Source organism: Polypterus senegalus, chromosome 3 (genome assembly GCF_016835505.1).
Source record: "Polypterus senegalus isolate Bchr_013 chromosome 3, ASM1683550v1, whole genome shotgun sequence".
Classification (NCBI taxonomy): domain Eukaryota; kingdom Metazoa; phylum Chordata; class Cladistia; order Polypteriformes; family Polypteridae; genus Polypterus; species Polypterus senegalus.
In genome coordinates, this window is record NC_053156.1 from 13,737,210 (window position 1) to 13,756,647 (window position 19,438).

At 43.9% G+C, this 19,438-nt stretch overlaps 1 protein-coding gene across 1 annotated transcript in view; it reads right to left on the reverse strand.

The window, feature by feature from the left end:
• Window positions 1-19,438, reverse strand: part of LOC120524856 (electroneutral sodium bicarbonate exchanger 1-like) — a 237,765-nt gene that overhangs the window by 4,072 nt on the left and 214,255 nt on the right. Inside the window, exons 20-24 of the mRNA XM_039746652.1 lie at window positions 19,277-19,345; window positions 15,581-15,754; window positions 9,539-9,676; window positions 9,363-9,439; window positions 3,156-3,272 (exon numbers count right to left, since the gene is read on the reverse strand). Of these exons, the coding sequence (XP_039602586.1) occupies window positions 3,156-3,272; window positions 9,363-9,439; window positions 9,539-9,676; window positions 15,581-15,754; window positions 19,277-19,345 (575 nt within the window). The remainder of the gene's footprint in view (window positions 1-3,155; window positions 3,273-9,362; window positions 9,440-9,538; window positions 9,677-15,580; window positions 15,755-19,276; window positions 19,346-19,438) is intronic.

Genomic DNA, 19,438 nt, shown 5'->3' on the forward strand with positions numbered 1-19,438 from the left:
AATACTTATGCACTCTCAGGATTTCTTTTCTTTTTTTAAAACTTAATTATTGTTTGTGTCACAATCAAAATATTTTGCACCATCAAAGTGGTGGACATGTTGTGGAAATCAAATGGTAATAACACCCCTAGAACTCCACTTGAATTCCAGGCTGCAGTGCAAACACCGAGGGGGTGAATATTTTTGCACAGGACTGTATTTGAGCCAACAACTGGTGATAAAATCGATTAGCTAAGAAATGTAACAACATACATGGACACCACATTTTGATCATGAGATTCTGATTTAAGTCTTGAGACGCACAGACATTGTCTTACTGGGCCTTTAGCCCGGAGGATTTGTAACTTTTTGATATCTGCTCTATCTTTGAATGTACTCACATTGGGGTTTCCTTGTAAGCTATTATATTTCTCAGCTAATCGACATTATTGCTATTTTGAATCTGGCTGAAATAGCTCTTCTATGAAACCACAACCAATGGGCCATCATGCCTTTGGGTCTCTCCAGGAAAGGCTGGAGTGACGCCCTCAGGTTGGGAAGGAGATGCTGCCTCAAGCTGAGGGGTTTAAGTATCTCGGGGTCTCATTCACAAGTGAGGGAAGAAGCTACTGGCCACTCACAGACACTGTCCTTGCCTGGTTTAGTTCTTAATTAATAAAAACTGATTCCAGTACGTACAGAAATGTGCTGACAGGACCCCATCATCATACGCAGAAGTTCAATATGGTGTCCCGCAGCGCTCAGGACTCGGACCTTCACTGTTTGCACTTTACAGACTCCAATGGGATCTCTTATTAGATGTTCATGTTCATTTGTACGCAGAGGACACCCAGTCCTACCTTTCTTTTAGATCAAATGACGTTTCTCCGATGTTGTCTTTAATTAGTTGTGTTAGTGAATTAAAGGAGTGGATGGATGAGAACGACTTGTCTTTAAACACAAGATGTTAATTACTGGAGGGAGTGACGCTGACCACAACAACATATCTTCATCACTTAACTCAGCTGGAGTCTCCATTAATGTTACTGACTCAGCACGCAGTCTCGTTGTTATCTTTGACTCTCGCATGTCATTTAAAGTGCACGTCACAAAGTTGTCCAAATCAGGTTTCTTACACCTTAAAAATGTTGGGAAATTAAGGAGCTTTCTAAATAAGCGGAATTCTGAGAAATTAATTCCTGCATTTATTTCTAGTAGGACTGACTACTGCAATGCGGTGTTCACTGGATGTTCAAACTGTTCTTTATTCAGCCTCCAGTTAATCTAAAAAGCTGCTGCAAGAAAAAGAAAATAAAAACACATAGCCCCAGTCCTCAAGTCCTCACACTCGCTCCCGGTTAAGTTTAGGGCAGATTTCAAAATCCTCCTTTTAACATACAAAGCATTAAATGGCCGAGGTCCGGCTTACTTGTCTGAACTTATCAATGTGGCACTTGGAGCTACGGCCCACCTGCCAAGTTGTTCTGCCTGCCTAAGGAAAAGTCATCCCTGATGGAGGGTCCTTTCATCGGATTGGCTGGCCCAGCTGTGGAATAGCCATTAGGAGGAGGCAGCTTGATGGCTGAGGTCTTCAGGACTCTAAACATATTATGGGATATCACCTACTGTTAAATTCTGCTCCGTACTTGTAATATTTTTACTTTTATACTGTATTGAGGACTACTTCTGTTCTGTGTATTGTATTGACCCCCTTCTTTTTGACACCCACTGTGTGCCCAACCTACCTGGAAAGGGATCTCTCTTTGAACTGCCTTTCCCAAGGTTTCTTCCATTTTTTTCCTACAAGGGTTTTTTGGGAGTTTTTTCTTGTCTTCTTAGAGAGTGAAGGCTGGGGGGCTGTCAAGAGGCAGGGTCTGTTAAAGCCCATTGTGGCCCTCCATGTGTGATTTTGGGCTACACATAAGTAAGTTGTATTATATTGTATTGTAACCAGGTGGATCAAGCAGCGGCCGTAGTCATGTGGACATTGTATCGGTCAGTCACGGTGCACAGGGGGCCGAGTTGAAAGGCGAACCTCTTGGCGTCTGTTGATCTTTGTTTCTATCCTCACCTACGGCCATGAGCTTTGTTGAGTGACTGAAAGAACTCCATCAAGCAGTAGAAATGAGCTTCCTCATAGACGTGTGGAAGAAGTGACCAAGTAGTGTGGTAGACGGTGGGACTTTAAGGACTTTCAAAACTCGACTTGATGTTAATTTAAGTGGATAGGCTTTGTTGAGCTGAATGGCCTGTTCTCGTGCAGATTGTTTTAATGTTCTTTGTAGGGGGTCCGGGCTCAGCCTCAGAGATAGGATGAGGAGCTCACAGTGGAGCCACCGATCCTCCTCATCTAGTGACCCAAAGAACAGGGGCGCGGACACGAGTGTGGGCTCCTTTGCAGGGTGTCGGGACTCGGCCATAAATAGAAGCTGAGAGGCTCACAGTAGAGCCGCTGCTCCGCCACAGTGGAAAGAGCCCACTGAGGCGGTTGTGCCATCTGATCAGGATGCCACCTGGACACCGCCCTGCTTATCCAACTGGTAGGAGACCCTGGGGCAGACGCTGGAGACGCAGTATCATTCATCCAGCCTGGGAGTTGGAGGGGATGGCAGAGAAAAACGGACATCTTGGGCACCTTGCAACTCCAGAACTGGATAAGCGGCAGGAAATGGATTGATGGACAAATAAGCCAAAGAGCTGCCTAGTTAAACTAAAAGAGACAACACCTGACTCCATGTTTAGTCTGGTAGGTAGTAGTATGAGGAGATACTTCAGATGGAGCAAGCTGTAATTGTGAATACAAAAAGCAAGGAAACCCCCACTGTGACAGACAGCGGGATGACTCCACGCACAATTCTCACCATCTCGTTTACAGAATTAGGGGCATTTTAGTTTGGTCAGCAGCATGTGACGCTGCCACACACTTTAGCGCAGACTGAGGTAGTGGAGGACAGAAACTTCACTCTGTCCATGGCTTCCACAGAAGGTAAATCTCTAAACCCAGAACATAAAAAGGGTCAGCCCAGCCGTCTGTCAGCCCACCTCTGAGCAGCACAGCACAGCACACAAGCGTTTGACCCTCTGCTCACCTCCACACTGCAACACTAGCAATCAGGTTCAAAGAGCAGCCCCCCAACGCTGTGAGCCCACCAATCTTGTGCGTTGCAGAGACTTGCCTTACAGGAGAAGCAGCATCCTCCTTGACTTTCGAGCCGTCCGTGTTTAGGGACAGCGCTTTCCAAACCGTGGTCTTGGACATCTCATCAGAAATGTTGATGTCAGAAGGGTCACACCTGCCAAGGAGGAAAGGGACACAAGAGCAAAGTGAGACCTCCGCTTGCCCAACAAGAGCAGGCACACACGGCAAAGAGAACCGAGGGTGACGTGTACCAAGGGCAAGAAGCCACTGCTGGATCATCACCAGCTGCACATGGCGCGGCCCGCTTTCTAAATGTTCATCACTCTTAGTCTGTCAGTTCATCTCTCATTTGTACTTCTCCTGAATCGGCTCAGCATCTTCACCAGGCAGGAATCACCCGTCTCGGACACAAACACTCAAGTATACGAGACAGAGAGAGGTTTGAAAGGCACTATATAATAGATAATACAATAGATATAAAAAGTACCACATGATACACAGCTATCTAGATATGAAGAGGTGCCATATAATATGATAGGCACTGCAGAACATATAGATATGAAAAAGCACTATATAACAGATTTACAGATGTAAAGGCCACTAAATAACAGACAGATATAGCAGGCAGTATATAATAGATATATAGAGTCAGTATCTAATAGCTGTATACTGTAGATATGAAAGGAAACAAATGATACATAGGTAGAAATAAGGAGTTTTAGCATTATATGATGGATAGATAGATGTGAAAGGCACTATATAATAGACAGATAGATAGACAGACAGACAGACATTCATTCATTTTGGTATAGTAGGCAGGATAGCATAGATAGAAAGAAATGAAAGGCACTACAGTATATAATAGATAGAAATACATTCATTTTGGTATAGTAGGCAGGATAACACAGATAGATAGATAGATAGATAGATAGATAGATAGATAGATAGATAGATAGATAGATAGATGTGAAAGGCACTATATAATAGATAGATAGATAGATAGATAGATAGATAGATAGATAGATATGAAAGGCACTATATAATAGATAGCAAAATACCCGCGCTTTGCAGCAGAGAAGTAGTGTGTTAAAGAAGTTATGAAAAAGAAAAGGAAACATTTTAAAAATAACGTAACATGATTGTCAATGTAATTGTTTTGTGACTGTCATGAGTGTTGCTGTCATATATATATACTGTATATATATATATATATATTATATATATATACACACATATATATATACATACATATATACATATGCATATACACATCTACATATATATATATACACACAGACACATATACTGTATATACATATCTACATTATTAGATATATATACACATACATACACACACACATATATATATATATCAAAATCCCCGAGCTTCGCAGTGGCGAAGTACTGCTTTAAAATTTTTATTAAGAAGAAAAGTAAACCTTTTTAAACTGAGGGAAAATATACCAATAATTATTTGTTAAGGATCTCTTTGTATACGACGATGTCAGTTCGGCCCTCCGGTTGTAATATGACCAAGCTGTGCTCTGAGCTTACTCTTGAGCATGTAACTTACAGTTGGCCATGTGAAAAGCAATCCTGTCTCAAATCAATGGCATCCTTTTGTAGGGTCTGTCCCTGAGACTTATTAATGGTCATCACGAAGCAGAGCCTTACTGGAAATTGGAGGCATTTGAATTGAAATGGGAGATCAGAGGGTATAATGGGGATGCGAGGAATACAAACTCTCTCCCCTGAGCAACTGCCAGTAAAAATAGTTGCCTCAATTAGGCTGTTTTGCAGACACGTGGTCTGAAGTTTTCGTGCCGTTACAAAGTCTCGTGGCTGTAAGGTTTTCAGTAACATTATTGGTGTCCCGACCCTCAAAATTAGATTATGCTCAGTAGTGCCTGGAGGATTCAGAGTGTAGAGAAACTCTAGAGACAGCGTGTGTAATAACTTGTGGATTTTTTTGTAAGTATTTGGTGGTAGCGTCACAAAGTTGCTTCCGCAAGACCGCGTTAGCTGCGGAGCTCAGCTCGGAGCTCAATGAAGTGAATGAAATGAGGTGAATGGGAGGGGAGATGATGACATGACTCCCTCACCCGCCTTAACTGTCAATCCCCCACAAACACAGTCTCTCGGAATTTGCATAAGCACAGTCCTTCACCAGCAATTTTAACTTAGTTACAAAGTGATCAAAACTCTCGTTTATATCCTGCGTCCTCTCATTAAACTTGTATCTCGTGAATATCGTATTTGTCGTAGGCATGACAAACGGCAGCCTGTCTATAAACTTAATTTAAACTTACGGTTTACACCGTGCTTTGTTTCCGCAGTAGCTGCACTTATGAATATGCTTGAATGCGTCACTCGCTTGATATTCTTTTGCTGCCTTCTCAATTGTGTAATGCGTTTTTTCTTCAGCGCTCTTTGGAGCTCTTCCTTGTTCTCTATGTACTGCGTTCACAGTCAGTTCACGTGATTACGTGGGAGGCGTGATGATGCGAGACGCAACTCCGCCTCCCACGGCCATCGAGCTGCAGTCTATTACAGTATATGGACGAAAGTAGGTTCCAGTTATGACAATTACGCGTAGAATTTCAAAATGAAACCTGCCCAACTTTTGTAAGTAAGCTGTAAGGAATGAGCCTGCCAAATTTCAGCCTTCTACCTACACAGGAAGTTGGAGAATTAGTGATGAGTCAGTGAGTGAGTCAGTCAGTCAGTCAGTGAGGGCTTTGCATTTTATAAGTATAGATAGATAGACGGACATTATTTTGGTATAGTAGGCAGGATAGCATAGATAGAAAGAAATGAAAGGCACTACATAATAGATAGACAGACATTAATTTTGGTATAATAAGCAGGATAACACAAAGAGATAGACAGATAGATGTGAAAGGCACTATATAATAGATATACAGATAGATTATGAAATGCACTATATAATAGATAGATAGATAGGTAGAAATGAAAGGCGCTATACAATAGATAGATAGATAGTGAAAGGTGCTATATAATAGCTAGCTAACAAGCTGAATATGAGAGGCATTATATACAAGTTAGATGTTTAAGGTACTGTATAATAACTAAAAGACATGACATGTACTATGTAAGATCTAGCTAACTAGATATGAAAGGCACTATAGAATAGCAATTCCAGCTTCAAGTCTTCTTGATAGGTCTCTACAAGCTTCACACACCTAGATTTGGAAGTTTATCCCATTTTTCCCGACAGATCCTCTGAAACTCCATTAGAATAGAAGGAAAGTGCCTGTAAACTGGCATCTTCAGGTCTCTGCACACATGGTCTATGGGGTTTATGTCTGGGCTTCGACTGGACCACTTGAGGACACTCAGAGACTTGTCCTGAAGCCACTCTGGCTCTGTCCTGGCTTCAGGACATTGAACACTCACCCCCGTCTAAGGTGGCCTGCACACTGGAGCCGAGTTTCCTCAAAGTCTTCTCTGAATTTGGCTACATTCAATCTTCTCTCAATTCTGACCAGTCTCCCTGTCCCTGCACCCCTTGATGCCACCAACACCACGTTTCACGGTACGAGGCATGTGATGATGGGCAAAAATGGCAAATGTGTCCATTTAAAATGAAATCTGCAACACAATAAAGTGTGTAGAAAGTGAAGGGGGCTGAAGACTTTTAGAATCCAAAGTATGTTGTATTTTATCCTACAAAATGCACAAATATTATCAGTGTATAACTAGTTGAATTGTACTCAATTTATACTTATTTAATACAATTTCATTTTTTTTCATTTTCTCTTTTCCTAGCCACGTCACCTGTCAAAGACTGCTAGTAGAATCATTTAAAAATCTTAAACGTGTACATTTCAAGGTGCCTTGCCCATCTCCCGTCCGCTTTTTTGACTAGCCCCCAATATCTGCTGTGAAAACAGTCATATTTTTGTGAATACTTTCTATCTTTTAAGACGACTCTAAGTGTGCCTCCTATGCCTTTCTTCTTTATCCTCAGGTGTCTCGGCTCGTGTTGAATGGCACTTCCTTTCTCAAATGTTTTCTTGTAAAGCCCGCTTCCCAGACTCTGTCACTCTGGGACGTTATGCTTGTCTCTTGTCCACTTTGTGACTAGCCCCAATACCCACTGTGGAAACATCTTCCATATTCTTTTGAACAATCTGAAGGTGACTCTCAGCGTTCCCCCTACGCCTTTTTTGGGCATCCTCGTGTGTGTCTGAGCCTCTCTTGACCGGCGCCTCCTTTTTCAATAGCATTCCCGTAAAGCCTTTTCCCATTCTGTTATTCTGAGGCGCCCTGCTCGTCTTCTTTCATATTTCCGACACTATATTGCCAAATGTATTGGGATGCCTGCATTTACACACACATGAACTTTAATGCCATCCCATAGGCTTTAATATGGACTCGGCCCACCCTTTGCAGCTCTAACAGCTTCAACTCTTCTGTGATGGCTTTCCACAAGGTGTAGGACTGAGTGTGTTGATGGGAGTTTGTGACCAGGAGAGCATTGGTGAGGTCAGGCGCTGATGTTGGATGAGAAGGCCTGGCTCGCTCTCAGTCTCCGCTAGAATTCATCCCTAAGGTGGTCTGACTGTTGAAGTCAGGGCTCTGTGCAGCCACACCAAACTCGCTCCTCCATTTCTTTACAGACCTTGCTGTGTGCACTGGTGTGTGCCCAGTCATGTTGCCATCCCCAAACAGTGCCCACAAAGTTATCCAAATGGCTTTGTTTGCTGAAGCATTAAGAGTTCCTTTCACTGGAACTGAGGGGCCAAGCCGACCTTGCACCATAATCCACCTCCACCAAACTTCACACTTGGCACAATGCAGTCAGGAAAGTCCCGTTCTCCTGGTCAGACTCGTCCATCAGATTGTGTGATTCGTCACTCCAGAGGACATGTCTGCACTGCTCTGGAGTCCAGTGGCGGGTGGTGGGCTTTACACCACGGCATCTGACGCTTTGCTTTACACTTGGTGACGTCAGGCTTGGTTGCAGCTGCTCGGCCATGGGGACCCATTCATTCCATGAAGCTCTCTCTACGCTGTACTGTTCTTGAGCTTTTGGGGGTCTGTAGCTATGGACTCTGCAGAAAGTTGGCGACTTCTGCCCACCTCAGCATGCGCTGTCCCAGCTCTGTGATTTGATGTGGCCTACCACTCAGTTGCTGTTGTTCCCAATTGCTTCCACTTTGTTATAATACCACTGACAGCTGACCCTGGAATATTTAATAGCGAGGAAATTTCATTAATGGACTTATGGCACAGGTGGCATCTTATCACGATACCAGACTTGAATTCACGGAGCTCCGGAGAGTGCTCCATTCTGTCACAAATGTTTGTAGAAGCCGTCTGCATGCCGAGGTGCTCGGTGTTATACAACTGTGGCCATGGAAGGGACTGGAACACCTGAATTCAGTGATATATGACTTTTGGCAATATAGCGTACATTTGAAGGCGACTCTCAGCGTCCCTCCTACGCCTTTCTTTGTTATCCTCATGTGTGTCTGAGCCTCTCTTGACCGACGCCTCGTCTTCTTTTATACTTCCTATCTTTAAAGGTGACTCCCAGCGTGCCTCCTAGGCCTTCATTCTGCCTTGTGTGTCTCGCACTTGCTCTTCCTCTTTTAATTGTGCTATCAAAGCCAAACTGTCTAATCAGATTGTTTGGAGGGACTGGACACACACACACACACACACACACACCTTACTGTTGAATTACAGAGTAGATATTTTGGGTTGTCCTTGTATGTTTGTGTCAGTGATACCAAGACAGGTTTCTAGCACACATGAGGGCACCCAGGAAACACAAAGCCCGATTCTTGTCTGTGTGAAGCTCTTTGTGATTTAATGAGAACATTCAGCGTGGTCAGCTACGGACTCCTCTTTGCCTGGTCCACCACCATAGACGGGTTTGCCTTAGACAGTCCAACTTCTGCCAACTTCATACCTCTATGTATCACTGAGGCACACAAGTCCCCCCAGCATACCAAACTCACAATCCTAGAAGAGGCTTTGACTTTACCGCAAGAAGACCACCAGGTGCAGGGGCTTGGTGAGGTAAGTAAGACATCAGCAGCACAGTAACCATCACAGACACAAATTCAACACAAAGACATGCGGATGTCACAGCCGGAACGTTTAGTTCAAGATGCTAACTTCACGCATCTCACTGCTTGTGGATGAACACCGTCATGAAATCCAAAGTCCGGGTTTTGATCGACCTGGCACACCACATGACTGGTCACTTTACCTTGTAGAATGGAGTAGCTTGCTGGTCTCTGGCGTCACTTGCTTTTCCTCTTGTTTCTCTAACATCCCTTCGGATTCCTAAAAAAATTAAAATCCAGTGTTATTTTCTTAAAACGTTTTTCGAGTGAAGACAAGGAAACATCAAGCGCACAATGGAAGACAAAGATGGAGCCACACCTGTTCAGCTTTGGCCTGTTTGGTGGCGTCGTCCAGCTTCTTCTTCTTGCTTTCTGGCATGAGGTCATCCAACCAGCTGAGCTCTCGCTTGGAGAAACATAAATCCATCAATTTGCGAATGAAGACGAGGGCCAGCACCTGTGACGTTTAGCGGAAGGTTAGGAGCGGGGACATGGGCTGCAAATGACAGATATCTCAGGAGCTACAAAATAGCAAGTGGGCTGAACAAATAAATCACCCAAAGTATTTGTAAAAGAAGAAACAAAAGGAATAATCCATGTAGAGGTAAAAAAAAACAAAAAACGGAGTGTCTGGACTTTAGAATAGAAGTGTCAGGCGGGCTTCAAGCCCCCAGTATGCCGAAGGCTAATGAAATCCCTGGACCTGATGGGATTTGACCAGGTGTATTAAAAGAAATGAAAGACGGCATCTATGGACCCTCATCAGGTGTATCACTTGAGAAGGGAGAAACATCTGAGGACTGGAAAGTTGCAAATGGGACTCCAGCTGTCAAGAAGGGAGACAAACTGGACTACAGACCAGTACATCTTAAGACTATCATATGGAGAGCATAATAAGAATCAAATTAGGACTATAAGTATAAATAACATAATAAATAACAACCAGCTGGGTTTATGAGAGGAGGCTCCTACCAATCCAATCTGGGTGTGTTGAACAGGAAACTGCAGCATTTGGTAAAATCAAAGCCTACGACAGAATTGACTTCAACTTTCATAAAGTCTTTGACAGTGTAACACACAACACTGAATTTGAATTGAGAATCCCCACCGGACACGATTTGCATTGAAAGAAATAAAAGACGTCATCTATGGACCCTCATCAGGCGTATCGGAGCCGTCACTTGAGAAGGGAGAAACACCTGAGCACTGGAAAGTTGCAAATGGCACTCCAGTCTTCAAGAACGGAGACAAACTCGATCAGAAACCAGCAAGTCTTAGGACTGTACCATATGGAGAGTATAAGAAGAATCAAATTAGGACTATAAGTATGAAGACTTATACTATAAGCAGAAGCTCCTACCAAACCAAACTTTAACTCTTTCAGGGCGGATGTCGACTTTTGTTGAGATTCAGGGGTAGAGGATGGAAATCCACAGTAAGATGTGACAAAACACGCCCTTCTGTTTTAGTTCAACTCTCTTTAAAGGTAGCTTTGTTGATTTGATTGAGATTTCCTGCACGTGCCCGAGTAGCGAACAGCAAACAGCCCCTCAAATGGCATCGACATCTGGTGAAAGACCAAAGCAAGTGCGCAAAACGAAACACTCTGTGGACGATGATTTGCGTATCATGTCACAGAGTGGGACTCTATGAGTTGTCGGATTGTGATGGAAATGATCTGGAGATCACAACCGAAAGTGAGGGGACAGCGTTAGCTGATCATGGTGCTCAACATGTCCATGTAGCTAACGCCCCTATGCCAACTTATGTGTGAAACCATTGCTTTGTGTGCTTTTCAGAAAACTGGAAAAAATATTCAGCCCTTAAAGAGTTCAGGTGTTTTGCCCAGGAAAGTGCAGCAGTTGGTAAAATCAAAGCCTACAACAGAATTGACTTCAACTTTCATAAAGAGTTTGATGTTGTAACGCACCTTTCACACAACACTTGTGAATTTGAATTTGAATTGAGAAACCCCCACCCCACCCCTGGACCTGATGGGATTTTACCAATTTACATTGAAAGAAATGAAAGACGTTATCAGCCCCTCATCAGGCGTAACGGAGCCTTCACTTGTGAACGGAGAAACACCCGAGGACTGGAAAGTTGCAAATGGGACTGCAGCCTACAAGATGGGAGACAAACTGGACTACAGACCAACACGTCATACTCCTGTGCCATGCACAATTATGGAAGCCATAATATGAAATAAATTAGAAAAGTACCAACAATGAGAATAACATACTAAAGAACAGCCAGCATGGGTTAATGAGAGGAAGATCCCAGCAAGCCAATTGTTTTGATTTTTTTCGACAGCAGCTTTGCTTGTGCATTCTTCATTTCTCCCTTTACAATGTTGACAAAAGCAAAGAATACGACAGAAATGACTGTGACTTTCATGAAGCCTTTGACTCAGTCGTCCCACGCCAATGATGAATTCAAATGGTGTGGCTGTGTTCACGGACGCAGCGGCTCATGGCTCTATCTTTTGGTTGCACTGTTTTTTGTTTTATGTTGTCTGTTCGTTTAATAATACACACAGTTGTGGAAATCGCTGCTACAGCCAACAAGATTTACTGGATATTGGTTATTGGCTAAAACTTCCCATTACAAACCATTTTCATCGCACTCACAACACTCCCGCTGACCTAGTGAGACCACTGGGATTGCCATGGATTGTTATCGGGTCCGGTACTGGCTCCCTAAAAGGTCCAGCCCACCCTAATACCATCATCATTATCATCATGATAACTGCCTAATTATAACAACAATAATAGTAATAATAATAATTATAATGATAATAATTACCTAGCGATAATAACAATAATAGTGATAATAATAATAATAGCTGGTGATAATAATAGTGATAATAATAGTAGTTAGTGATAATAATAATAGCTAGCGATAATAACAATAGTGATAATAGTAATTGCCTAGTGATAATAATAATAGTAATAATAATAATAATAATAGCTGGTGATAACAATAATAGTGATAATGATAACAATAATAATAAGCTAGTGATAATAATAATAATAGTGATAATAATAATAGTAGCTAGTGATAATAATAATAGTGATAATAATACTGATAATAATTGCCTAGTGATGATAACAATATTAGTGATAATAATAATAGCTGGTGAAAAATAATAATAGTGATCATTATACAGTCCCCCGATATGCAGCATGGCAGGGCCCTGGGCCAATGCAGCCCATGCGTACTCCTGCAGGGCATGCTGGGAACTGTAGTCCCATAGGACAACCCCTGCAGGGTGCCACAAGGTGGAGCTGTTGGGGAGAATTACCCCTTTCTTTTTGAGGGGCTTTCACCTGACCCTGGAGGTACAACCATAATGCCATACTGCTCTGGGTCCAGCATAAAAACAAGCTCGGAGGTGGCAGGTAGTGGATGGAGAGACAAAGAACAGAGTCGTGCTGATCTGTGTAAATTGTGTTGTGCTGTGTGAAGTGAAGGCATTTAATTTGAACCCGTCACTGTCTGTGCATAGCCAAGTCTGGGGTCACGATCCCTAGTTGTCACAACACTCAACTCCGAGATCTCCCAGGTGGGCTTTAACAGATCTTCACCTCCCTCGACTTTTCGCCAGGCCATCACACCAAAGACACGTCTTCAGGTCAACTTCTCCCATCTCGACTTTATCACCACAAAGAGAAAGGAGCAGACATACCACGTCAGGGGTGGCTTTGAAAAATGTAACACAGCACGTCTTGTGCTCAAAGCCCTCCTTGAACCTCGTCTTCCTTTCTTAATTTGTTTTTGGTTTCTGACAACCTACAAGGGCAGAACGATTTCTCAACTTCTCCTTACTCAGAAACAGCTTGTGCTGCCCTGACTGAAAAATCCTCAAACTGCAAGTGGGATCAAACCAAAGCAAATCCAGTGATGCGCACTTTACAGGTGGGCTGTGGCCTTCAGAGCCCCCTTGGTGAATCTGAAAGTTTAAAGTGATATGTGTGCCTCATCGGTGGACAGGGTCCACAAAGCAAGCCTGAGCAGCCCACAAGCAAGGCAGCAGCATCGGACGCAAAGACAATTTCACACAATCTGTAGGAGAAAAGGAAAAGCACTGAGGAGGAACGGAGGGAATTATTAGGGACAAGATGTAAGGCACAGGAGTTTTAGTAGACTGTCAGCATGGGGGTCAGACAAGGAGGAGGTTGTGTTTTACTAACACGCTGGGATTCAATGAGGAAGCAAAAAAAGGGTACGATCAAAGGGGAGCAGATGATGTTATTGATCTGGACTGTCAGAAAGCATTTGATAAGGTGCCACACGAGAGGTGGGCATCAAAATAGTAGGTGTGCAGATGGGTGCAGAATTGGCTCAGACACAGGAAGGGTGATGATGTAAGGAACCTCATCAGAATTGGCTGAGGTTAAGAGTGGTGACCAGCAAGGGGCGGTGCCAGGACTGCTGCTATTTTTAATATACAGAAATGATTTGGATTGAAATATAAAGAACAAGCTGGGTAAGTCTGCAGATGATACCAAGATAGGAGGAATGGCAGATCATCGAAAATCCAACATCATAGAGAAACTTGGACAGCACACAGGCTTAGGCAGAATTTCTGACAAATGAAATTTAAAGTCAATAAAGTATTACATGTAGGAAATAAAAATGTGAGGTCTGATTATACAATAGGAGGTCTGAAAATGAAAAACACACCATATGTGTAGGACTTAGGAGTTGCAGTGGACTATCAGACAGTCAGTTTTCAGAGGCCATTAAGGCTAACCGAATGCCAGGTTATATAGCGCCTTGATGTGTGGAGTACAAGTCACAGAATGTTCTACTCAGGTCTTTATAATACACTGGTGAGGCCTCATCTGGAGTCCTGGGGTCAGTTTATGACTCCATAAAGACACAGCAGCACTGGAGAAAGTCCAGAGAAGAGCAACGAGGCTGATTGAGGGGCTACAGGGGGTGAGTTACGAAGATGAAAAGAGCTGAGCCTTTAGAGTGATATAGAGGAGACCTGACTGAAGTGTTTAAAATAATGAAAGGAATCAGTGCAGTGGATCAGACGGTGACTTTAAAATGAGGTCATCGAGAACACGGGGACACAGCTGGAAACTTGTGAAGGTGAAATTTCGCACAAACATTAGGAAGTTTGTCTTCACACAAAGGACCACAGACTGTTGGAATAAGCGACCAAACAGTGTGGTGGACAGGAAGATTGACTTGATGTTATTTTAGAAGAATGAAATGGACAGGACTGGTGAGCTTTGGAGGGCTGAGTGGTTGGTTCTTCTCCACATTGTTCTAATAGCAGGTTTGGTTATACAGTATAGCACCTTGACATGTGGAGTGCAAGTCAAGGGAGTTTATTTAACAAACTGGTGAGGCCTCATCTTGAGGACTATGTGCAGTTTTAGTCTCCAGGCTACAAAAAGGACATAACAGCACAAGAAAAGGTCCAGAGAAGAGCAACGAGGCTGATTGAGGGCTACAGGGGGTGAGTTATGAGGAAAGATTAAAGTATTTAGGAGTCATAGTGGACTCGACACTATCAACTACCAAACAGTGTCCAGAAGTCATTAAGAAGGCTAACAGAATGTCAGGTTATATAGCGCCTTGATGTGTGGAGTACAAGTCACAGGAGGTTCTGCTCAGGCTTTATAACACACTGGTGAGGCCTCATCTGGAGTCCTGGGGTCAGTTTATGACTCCATAAAGACACAGCAGCACTGGAGAAAGTCCAGAGAAGAGCGATGAGGCTTATTGAGGCTTACAGGGGGTAAGTTATGAGGAAAAATGAAAAGAGCTGAGCCTTCCCAGTGATGAAGAGGAGACCTGACTGAAGTGTTTAAAATGATGAAGGGAGTTAGTGCAGTGGATCAGACGGTGACTTTAAAATGAGTTCAATTGGGACACAGCTGGAAACTTGTGAGGGGTGAATTTCACACAAACATCAGGACGTTACTCTTCACACAAAGGACCACACACAAGTGGAATGAGTGACCAAGTAGTTTGGTGGACAGGAGGACTTTAGGGGCCTTCAAAACTCAACTTCATGTCATTTTAGGAGAATGAAGTAGACAGGACTGGTGGGCTATTCTCGTCCAGAGGGCCTGAATGTCCTTGCTTGTGTTCTGCTCATGTACATACTGATGTCTATCATATGTGTAGTCTTTGTCTGCTTGCCCAGTTATTACCTTAAGTGACTTACTGGGAGTATTAAACAAGCAGGAATGCTGGGCTGAGTGACCTGCCCTCATCTAAATCTTTCTAACATTCTAACTTTCTAAAGTGAGAAGACAACACAAATCAGGCAAACTGCCAGGCTGGACTCTACAAAGATGTTTTAATTCTCGAGTCTACGGGCAGAGCAATCACTTACCATCATGGGGAAAACAATGGCTGCCGGCGAGGCCTTGATGATCCACAACAGCACCAGGCAAGTGAGCTGGATGACGGTGAAAAGGTGAACTTTGCGCAGCGGGACGTGACGCAGGTAGATGAAGTCGGGCTGGTGCTTCGCGGGCATCCCAAACAGTTTGAGTCGATCGAAAAACTGCAAAAGAAGAGCCAAGAAGAGACAAGAATGAAAAAGGCTTGTAAACAGAGTTTGGGGAATTGCCTTAAAAGTAACACGCACTTACGTCAGCTTAACGTAACAAGTAACGCGATACTTGTTTAATTAAAGTAAAAATACCCGCATTACTTAAAGAGTAACGAAGTGTTCATTTTCTTTTTTAACACTATAAAGAACGTTTGCTGCCTTCTAAGCTTTGCTGCTTTTGCTTGTGTGTTGTAAACACGGCACAGCTCAGAATGCTGCCTTTGACGTATTTACAATATTTTACTTAAAAAAAAGGAGCACTAAAAAGCGCATAATGAAATAAATCGCCGGCCGTGCGTCGTCACTGTGACCTGTCAGTGGGGTTTTAATGAATGCTGCAATATTCTTTTTTTTCTTTGTGGATCTCATACTTTATGTCGAACAAGAATGACCCCCTGGACCTGAAAACTTGGATTAGACAGATGGCCGCTGTAGTGGCGAGGCTCCGAGGAGAAGCTGGGGGTCTCATACAGAAAACGAGAGATAGAGAGATCAGCCGATGTCACCAGGGCTGTGAAGTCACAGTGGGCAGGCTCTGTGTGGCTGAACGTCGGAGGTTTCAGAGCCGGGTTGGCAGTTCCCACCAGCAGTATGGTGCGAGTCCAAAGCCATTCAATGGGCAATATGTACTGTGGATTGGTGGAATGTAGCGGTGACGCTGTTCAGAGAAGATGACGTCACCAGAGAGAGAAGCACCACTCACGGTGGGCAGTGCGTGGCCGATGGATGGACCTCTCTGTTTCACTCATACCACATGAACGTGGCTTCTCAGTTCCCACCAGGCAGTTCACCACAGCACTTTCAAATATTGGTTGGTTGGTTGTTTGGGAGCATCTGCCAATTACAGCGTGTTGTCGTACCCACCACCCGCATTGAGATCCGAGTGCAGCTTGGCAGCGGGTGGCACTTCAGCACCACACTGTGAGGTGTTTTGACGGTGGCTAGAGTGCCAATCCTGCCACCAACACCCAAGTTTTCCCTGCAAGTTGGAGGACCTGCTTACGGGGCTCTTTGAAATGTATATGAGGACAGCAGAGCATGTGAACACAGTCAACAATGGCGACACATTTCCAGAGTCACCAGGATCCTCGATCTCTTACAAAAGTATAATATCATTTGTAACAGACGGCTGGGACACCCAGAGAATGGAAGGAAGAGGGAAGGCAACCTCTCTGGGACACTACTTGCTCCTCCTTGCAGTGTAGAGGTGCACCGGAATCCCGCAGGGCACCATGGTATGTGTACTTTAATACCACTGCCCTGCTGGGTACCATGGGTGCCGCCAGGGGACACTGCAAGATAATCTGGGGAGTCATGTCTCACCCATAGCTTGGAAGTACATACCAAGACATGGGGACGACAGCCTAGAAGTATTTCCGGGCTGAAGAAAACTTAACTTCTCCATCTTAACCCACAAGCACTTCCGGGTTGGACCATAAATAAAGGACTACTGCGAACCCAGCAAATAAGCCAGATTCGGGAGGAGGTAGACAATGCTTGCTGGGAGGTGTGGAGGAGAAAGAATAGAGAGAGAGTAGACCAATACTGTGCTTTGCAGTACTCATTGTGGCTGTGGTGCTTGGGGCACTGCTTAGAGAAGAAGAATTCAAAATGCTTCTCAGTGCTTTGTGTCCTGCGTGTCTGCCTGTTGGGTTTAAAGGAGCAACAGTGACACCTAGCGTCCACACAGTATAATATCTGTGTGCTTGCTACAGTATTCACGGAAAAATGTTTATGAATGATAAGAATAGTTTATTCCACTTGCAGGCTCACCTCAGATAATGCAGCACTTCTATAAATCGGGGGGTTTTCTACTGTAAGTAAATAAAACACAAGAAAAAGTGACAGATTTGAGTGTGTTTCTGGGTTACTGTCATGAAGGCTGAGGCAAATCAGCTCGTGGTGGGTGCCAAGGGTGCTTGGCACACAAATGCACATTCATTTTTTAAATATTTTGGATATTCCAGTTTAATTCATTCTTCATTTTCTACACCCGTATTTGCTTCCCGGGTCCTCCCTGCGTGGAGTTTGCATGTCCTCCCCGTATCTGCGTGGGTTTCCTCCCACAGTCCAAAGACATGCAGGTTAGGTGCATTGGCGATCCTGAAATTGTCACTAGTGCGTGTGTGCGCCCTGCAGTGGGCTGGCACCCTGCCCAGGGATCTGTTTCCTGCCTTGCGCCCTGTGTTGGTTGGGATTGGCTCCAGCAGACCCCCGTGACCCTGTAGTTAGGATACAGCGGGTTGGGAAATGACTGACTGACTTTTTCTACATATACATTTTAGGCTGTGCATCGTATCAAAGTGGCAGTCTGATAGCTGTATAATGTGGTGTGCAGCCACTGGTGGAGTTTAGAGGTGGGGGGACCTATGGGGGGGTCTGACGCCACCAATGGATGTGCTAGCCAGGGTTTTCCAATTACCGGTCCACAAAGGATCTTCTACTGGAAGGATCTACAATTTTATTATGTTGTCAGAGTAGGAATTTAAATTGACGAGGCTCACCTGTATGTTCAGTTTTTCAGAAGATCGTACTACTGCATGTTGCTTTAAAGTGTCATCATAATGCAAGGGGTCTGAGGGTCTTTTGTTGATTGGAGTGGTGGGTACAGCAATGCGCTGTACCAGTGCAGGCTCCCCGACTTGATAATCATTACAATTGGCTAATTTCATACTGTGGCAGGCCACTGCAGTGCCGATGGATTATCTCGTGTTTGCTCGCCATCGCTGTGCTAGACTTTGGTCGGCGTGTCAGTCTTAGTGACACAGACGCTGATAATTTACCTCACAGAATGCCAGCTCATGTTATGGGAGACTCATCTCTCAGCAATGTAAAAGACAAACCATTTTTCCTACTTTCAGCATAAGAAGGCGCAATTATTTTTTCTTGCACACACCAAAATATTGGCACGAAGATTCGATAACAAATTCTGGCCTGTGAACGAGTAAAGTAAATAAGTTCCATAACATCCATCCATTATCCAACCCGCTATATCCTAACTACAGGGTCTGCTGGAGCCAATCCCAGCCAACACAGGGTGCAAGGCAGGAACAAAACAGGGCAGGGTGCCAGCCCACCACAGGGTACACACATACACACCCACGGGACAATTTAGGATTGACAATCCACCCAACCTGCATGTCTTTGGACTGTGGCAGGAAACCCACGCAGACATGGGGAGAACATGCAGACTCCACGCAGGGAGGACCCGGGAAGCAAACCCAGGTCTCCTTACTGCGAGGCAGCAGTGCCACCCACTGCGCCACCGTGCTGCCCAGTAAATAAGTTACTTTTATTTATTTATGTTTTAAACTTTATTTTAATCATTCCATACAAATAGATCAATTTAGACAAAAATAGGATTGAAAAAAAATCAACCCCCACGCCCGAATAAGTTACTTTTAAAAGTAATGCCACAAACACAAGTAGCAAATAACTAAAAAGAAAAACAAAATGGCTGCCGGACCATCATACCTGGATTCCTTTCAGTGATGAAGCTCCCATGTAAAGAAAAACACCATACAGGACTGGCATCGGGATGAACTGAGGAAGAGAATGAGGGAAGGCCATTATCACGTGCTCAGCTGTCTGGAACAGTTCAAATCAGCCATATTTGCTAAATTGTAAAGAAAGAAG